Here is a 6,290-nt window from a genome sequence, read left to right as displayed (position 1 = left end):
GGCAGCGGCAGGACAGCGGGGCCGCGAACCGCGCCCTCCCGCTCCGCCGGCTCCCAAACTCCGCCGCCCGCCCCCCGCGCAGCGCCGCGCAGCGCCGCGCACACTCTGGCGGGGCGCGCAGCCCCAGGAGCCCGGGCGAAGCGCTGAGGCGCAGCCTGACGGCCCCTCCTGGGCCCCCCCGGGCGGCCTCCCCCGGTGCGGTGAAAGGAGGGTAGCTAGGAAACAGCGAGCGGCCCGAAAAGGCGGAATTTCCAACGTGTAAAATGTTCTTAACGGAGCCATTGAGAGAGTGCAATAAGGCGTGAGGGGGAACTAATCTCCCCATTTAAATGTTTGTGGCAATTTTATCTAAATGAATTTTAATGCTAAACGAGGGATAATTCCCTATTTGTAACCCGTTTACTTCTCTTTCCTGTGCCTCTGAAGCTGTCTAACATCATGCGATGAACAATAACAATAAAAATACTGTCAAGGCATATTCTTCATTTTGAATGTGTTATAATTACAGCTGATTAAATGTCTTGGGATATAATAGTGGGTTTAATTTAAAATCTGCCCCCTCCTCCAAAAAAAAAGGTCCGATGGAGGAAGGTCTGTGCCCCACTTCTCTGCTGCTGCGAAGAGGAAGACGCGTGTGCCCTCGCATGCGAGAAGGCGGTTTGTTTTTGTCTTTCAAGAAATATTTAAAAAAAAAAAAAAACACCACAAAACAAAACCCCAAAAAGCAAAAAAGCGAGCCCCGTTCATTCACGTTTTGGCAGAAAAGTGTCATTATTCCGGGCTCACAAAGCGGGAGCCGGGAGATGCAGCCTCTTTGGCAGTACGGCGGCCCTGTAAATTAAAAAAAAGGAAAAAAAAACCTCAAGAGTTTAAAAAAAAAAAAAAAAAGAAGAAAGGGGAGGAGATCCAAGCTGCGGGCAGAAAGGAGGGAACACCCCACTTTGGTGGCTCGCTTAATTCCGAAAGGTCTGCGCTGCCTGCCGCCAGCCCTGCCCAGCCTGCATCTTTCCCAGCTCTGCCTGCACCCTGCCCGCATCCTGCCTGCACCCTGTCCTAGCCCTGCCTGCGCTCCTGCCCAGCCCTGCCCGTCCCCCGCCTCCTGTCCAGCCCCATCGCAGCCGGGGGCGGACACTCGATGGGGGACCCTCAAGGGGGGACCCGGAGCCCGGGTCGGGGGCAACTGCCCCTGCAGCATCCCCTGGACACGGACCCGCCAGGGGGTGCCGGCTGGCCTGGGAGGGGATGGGGGGCTGCTGCATGATTTTGCCTTAATTAAGATATTTGTGTAATTTTCCTACCGCCAGGAAACTTTTTTTTTTTTAATATATATATACCTGCGATTTTATTGAAAGAAAATGAGAAGGTATCACAGCCTACCCAGGCTGTTCGGTGCTATTTAACTCGCTGGCTGTGGCGCAGAAAGTACAGCTGTGCGAGGAAATTGGTTAATGAGGAGGGGACGGCCTGCACCAGCCTCCGCTTGCAGAGGTCCTGCAGCCCCTCGCACCAACACGTCATTTACTTACAAATATGCATTGCCTGGGCAATGTTTTCCCAGTTTTCTTTTCCCCCTTCCTTAGCACGTTCAGCTCCAGAAAGAAATTTGTCAGTGCAATTTAGTGGGAGAGGGTAATACTATTTACAAGTTTCTGTCTGATAATGCCCTATGATATTACATTTATTAACAGGCAACCGTCCCCATCCTGACAATTTACAGTGCAAGTTCCAAGGAAGTTTCTTTACGCAGCACAGCATAACTTTTACATTCTTTAAATATGAAGCTGATATTTAAATAGCAAATGATAGGCACATTTTTGGAGCTAGCTGAATTTTGTAGCTGCTCGGCTCCCAATTTGGGATGGAATGGCTACAAATACTGAAGGGGGACAGGAAACAAATTTTGCAAGCAATGGAGTCACCATGACAAAAAATAATTTGTTTTTATTTTAGATTCAGATTTCATTACTGCACTCAAACTACTACAACTGGGCTTTGAGTTATTATACAATCCAAACTGTTTCAATCAGAAACTCTAAGACTCAGTGTGCAATGATTATTATTAATAATAATTAGCTCCTTGGTTTCTTGATAGAAAAAGGCTATCAACAAGCATTTGTTTAACCACAACAAAAGTATAATTAGCTTATCCCACTTAGTAAATCTGTATGCATGCCAACTCATACCAAACTGCTACTTTTACAAAAAATTGCAATAATACAGATCATTTTTCCAGTCCTTTTTGCACAAAATTTATTTACAATGTATACATAAATGTTCCATGATGGGACTATGGAAAAAAAAATGCACACATGACCGATGTCTTGCCCAGAAAGAAAGTCAACATATTAAAAATAAATCTTCAGTCCATGTTTCGAGCTGCATAAAACAGGAAGTGATGTACAAGGTGGTGGTTGCTGCATGGGGACAAGGATGCTCTGATGTGACAATTAGGCTTCAAATACACTGCCTTTCCGTTTCCATGCTTCCTCCTACCAGTCTCCTTAAGACACTGCCTGCAACAGCTGATTAATCATTGTTGATGACTGCAGTTTTTCCCATCCTTCCCGATTTACATCTGTTCAGGCCAATTCAAATATGGTGAGTAAATGAATTAGACATGCAAATTCACGCCCCAGGCTAGAAAGAGAGAGAGGGAGAGAGACGGGGAGAAAGGGAGAGAAAGGAAAGAAAGACAGAGAGAGGAGGAGAGAGGAGAGAGAGAGTGTGCATGGCTGAAATCCTAGGATAGAAGAAAGATTCTTCTGCCTGACATAGTTATTTTAATGCTCTAAAAATCCTGCAAATAAGCCCTTTCTGTCATTTGCAGGGTAAGTGTAAGGCTTCTTTTTTAAATGTAAGGAGGCTTCTGGAGGAAGTGAAGAGCTATGGAAACAACACACATAGTGTGGAAAAATTTCACATTTTTTTTAAAAAATCTATAAGAAACAACGTAATATGGATAACAGTATAATAGCATTTTACAATATTTCACTCTTTGTTCTCTTAATGTCTTATATAGGTATTTAGCATGTCCCCAGAAGCTGACTTCGGTTGGTGTTCTCCTGCTTTTCAGGGTCCCCGTGAAGAATCGGAACGTCCCTTGGTCCAAAGTTGACGCCAAGAACTCCATAGTCATTGCAGAAAGACAATGTTTGAAATCTACCGTCGCTGCAGACAGTGCGTATTTCCCTTAAGCTACTGAGCATGAATGTCCATCACTTGTCCGCTCACTGCCGGCTCGCCGGTATGAAGCATTGTGGGGCTTGATGCTGACATGGGCATTCCAGGGTGGGGTGGTCCTCCATGCATCATCATCGCTGGGTGGTGAGGGTGTCCAGGAATGTAGGTATGCATGGGGGGGCCATGACGCAGCTGAGCAGGATGGGGGGGCATCTGGGGTGGGGTATAGCTTGGCTGTCCCATATTCATACCCATTGGACTACCCCGAGACACATAATCCCCTGGCATACTTTGCAGCCCTGTGGAGAGAAAGAGGTAGTGGTGAGTGGTGGGGACCAGCTACCGACATGGGGCCGCGAAGCTCCTCAGCTCGGGCACGGGAAGGACGGGCTCGAGCCAAAGGTGACCGTGGAGTCATGGGCGCCTGAGTGCGTTTGCCTTTGTGGGATCCAAGCCCACGTCTGGACTCACAACGATGGCAACAGGGATGATTGCCAGGTCAAAAAAACTCCAAACAAACCCAAGAACATCCTCCCCCTTCCAAATACAGAGTTTTGGGAGATAAAACCACTTTCTGCTTTTATGGTGAGGAACATATGTGATGGAGATGTTTCCAATCTGGAAGCGTGCTGGAGGCAGAGCCAGCCCGATGACGACTACAGTCGCACGGGGTGGTGGCACCAAGCTGGAGAAGCCCTCCAAGGGCTCTCAGGTGGGCTCCATCCCCTGTGGCTTGGCTCCAGCTACTCGCCTCTGTCTCCCAGCTTGTAAAAATGTGCTGGGGATCCATAGTGGTTAATGAGGGGCCTGGGAGGAGAGATGGGTTAAATCTGCATCAAGGTTTATCAACCTTTATTTAGCTCTTGAGCCCAATCACTTGGAATCTGTCCCAAGTATTTGTGCCATTCAAACGGCCACTATACAGCAAGCACATACATCGCTGAACAAAGGCCTTATACGAAGCCGAAATTGATAGGATTACTAAGGACAACTGTTACATCAAACCTGTATTTTTAAACACATAAAAAAAATATATAATCAATAACAATTATCAATTAATTCTCTCCCCCTGCTCACTTCTGTCCAAAAAAATCAGACGCGCAACTCAGTCAACCTTTGAGTGGGTTTGGGAGAACAATAAGTAAAAAATTGGACCTAAAACAATAAAACCTCCTGCTTTCCGTGGGCCTCTGCCTTCTGCTTGGATTGCTGTAGCTGATGGGAACTGACAGGTGTATTGTTTCGGAGAGCTATAAGCTCCATAATCATCAAGGGTGAAAGGCATACGCTATTGCTAAGTAGGTTCAATTGGCTTTAGTTCTAAGTAAGAGCGCACTGTGAATGCGCCGAACACCTTGGAATCAGGTCTCAAGGCTCTAGCAATGAATAGCTGCTTAATCTAGCCTAAAGGAACAGTTTTGAACTAATGAAAATTGCTTATAAAATATACTGTACTCACAGCTCTTTAATCAAAAAAGATGATAATATTTTTTGTAATAACCTATTAATTTAATTGGTCACGAAGCATAAAATACATCATTTAAATTTAATTGACCCAGAAACTAAGAAACAATATTTAAATTAACTAAGCTAGAAATTTCCATGATGAGGTAATAAGGCTGTTGCATTCCCAAGCTCAGAGGAATGTTTTCACAGCTAATTGTTAAAACTTAGTTTTGACTTGTGCCCAGAGAAGACGACTATGAAATACACTTGGCCTGGGTAACTTCAAGCCCTATGTTAATTTAGGCTGGGGGCACAACAAAGATGCCAAAATAACTGCTTTGAACTCCAGAAAGAGACCAACAGGAGCAGAATCAGGCACCATTTAAACATGTGCCTTGATATGTTTCAAACTGCTTTACTCTTTAAAAAAACAAACCAAAAAAATAAAGATTTGTATAATATATTTCCCTTACAAAAAGACAAGAGGGAGAAAAAAAAAAAAACTGGGACAGTTTTTCGAGGCTTTCTTCACGAGGCCTGCCACTGAAGATTGCATTAATGATCTCTATTTTTGTATACTGAATAAGTCAAATCCATTTGTCACACTGCAAGTGATGGCATACTTAATTTGGATATAGTCAATTAGCCTGGGCTAAGCTCCATAGCCTGCTGCGCACACCTCTATTTTGTATTCTCTCTTTTTCCTTTGCCACACGTAATCCCATTATGATGGACAGACAAAGAGAAATAAACTTGAAAAAAAAACACATTAAAAAAAAAAATCAAAGTTTCATCCACCGCCTTCCAAAACGCAACTAAGTGAAGCTGCCGTTTACTTATTTATTTTTTTTTTACCTACGAGAAGTCTCTGTTTGGCTTTTTTGGTGTCTTGCAGGTTAGCGGGAGAAATGTAACTCATGCATCAACTGCGGTTAGACAGATTTATGACACTTTGGGGACATGCTCTTTCCTCTCCCTGTGCTGCTGCAGACCGCTTACATTTTGCAAATCAGTCTGTTGCCAAGACGACGGGCTCCCCCACCTCCCCGGCTGCTTCTTGTTTTGTCATGTGCTCGGGGATGGATAATAGCATCAATGTATGGCGGCGTCGATGTACGGCGGCGTCAATGTACGGCGCACGCACGCACGGGGGGTTTGGGAGCTTGGAAAGCTTGAGCTGAACCGGAGAGAGAGAAACCCGAAGGAGCCCAGGCGTAGGATGGATGGATGGAAAGGAAGGAACAAGCATGAGGCTATGGGCAGGGAGAACATAGGGAAATGCAAGGAGACAAATATCCCTGGGACAAAGTGAGAACAAAGACCCCGTTTGTACTTACTTCCCCCTGGCTTTGCCATTGGTTACCTAGGTGAAGGTTACATGTAGTGCCACTGCCCCTCCATGCCCATATTCATGCCCATTCCACTCATAGGTCCTAGAGGGAGATAAAAATCCAAGAAGATGCCAGAGAATGAGCAAAGTCAACAGATAGTGCCAAAAGCCCCTTTCCAAAACACAAGCACAGCAGAGGGTCCAGGACCACTCGAGCGAGAAGATGCCTGGTTCTCCTGGGCGGTGCTGAAGGCGGGCAGAGGACAGGCAAGGCAAGGCAGGCAGCTGAGGCGACGGCGGAGGGCAAGAGGTGCGGTTACCTGTGGTGGCGCGA

At 45.9% G+C, this 6,290-nt stretch overlaps 1 protein-coding gene across 4 annotated transcripts in view; it reads right to left on the bottom strand.

Annotated features, from left to right (window-relative positions):
• Positions 1–1,971: 1,971 nt before the first annotated feature.
• The window catches only part of MEIS1 (Meis homeobox 1), a 109,640-nt gene continuing 105,321 nt past the window's right edge, over positions 1,972–6,290 (bottom strand). For 2 of the 4 annotated variants that reach the window (XM_065630599.1, XM_065630601.1), the window contains 2 exons: positions 5,964–6,059; positions 3,400–3,479 (listed from right to left, as the gene is read on the bottom strand). In XM_065630599.1, the coding sequence (XP_065486671.1) occupies positions 6,001–6,059 (59 nt within the window). In that variant the 3' untranslated portion in view covers positions 3,400–3,479; positions 5,964–6,000. Of the gene's footprint in view, positions 3,480–5,963; positions 6,060–6,290 lie in introns of all 4 variants that reach the window. The other 2 variants (XM_065630597.1, XM_065630598.1) reach the window with 1 other exon arrangement.

The sequence above is a fragment of the Caloenas nicobarica genome, chromosome 3, assembly GCF_036013445.1.
Source record: "Caloenas nicobarica isolate bCalNic1 chromosome 3, bCalNic1.hap1, whole genome shotgun sequence".
Taxonomy (NCBI): Eukaryota; Metazoa; Chordata; class Aves; order Columbiformes; family Columbidae; genus Caloenas; species Caloenas nicobarica.
Note: the sequence above shows the minus strand (reverse complement) of the source record. Positions and strands in the feature narration are given on the sequence as shown.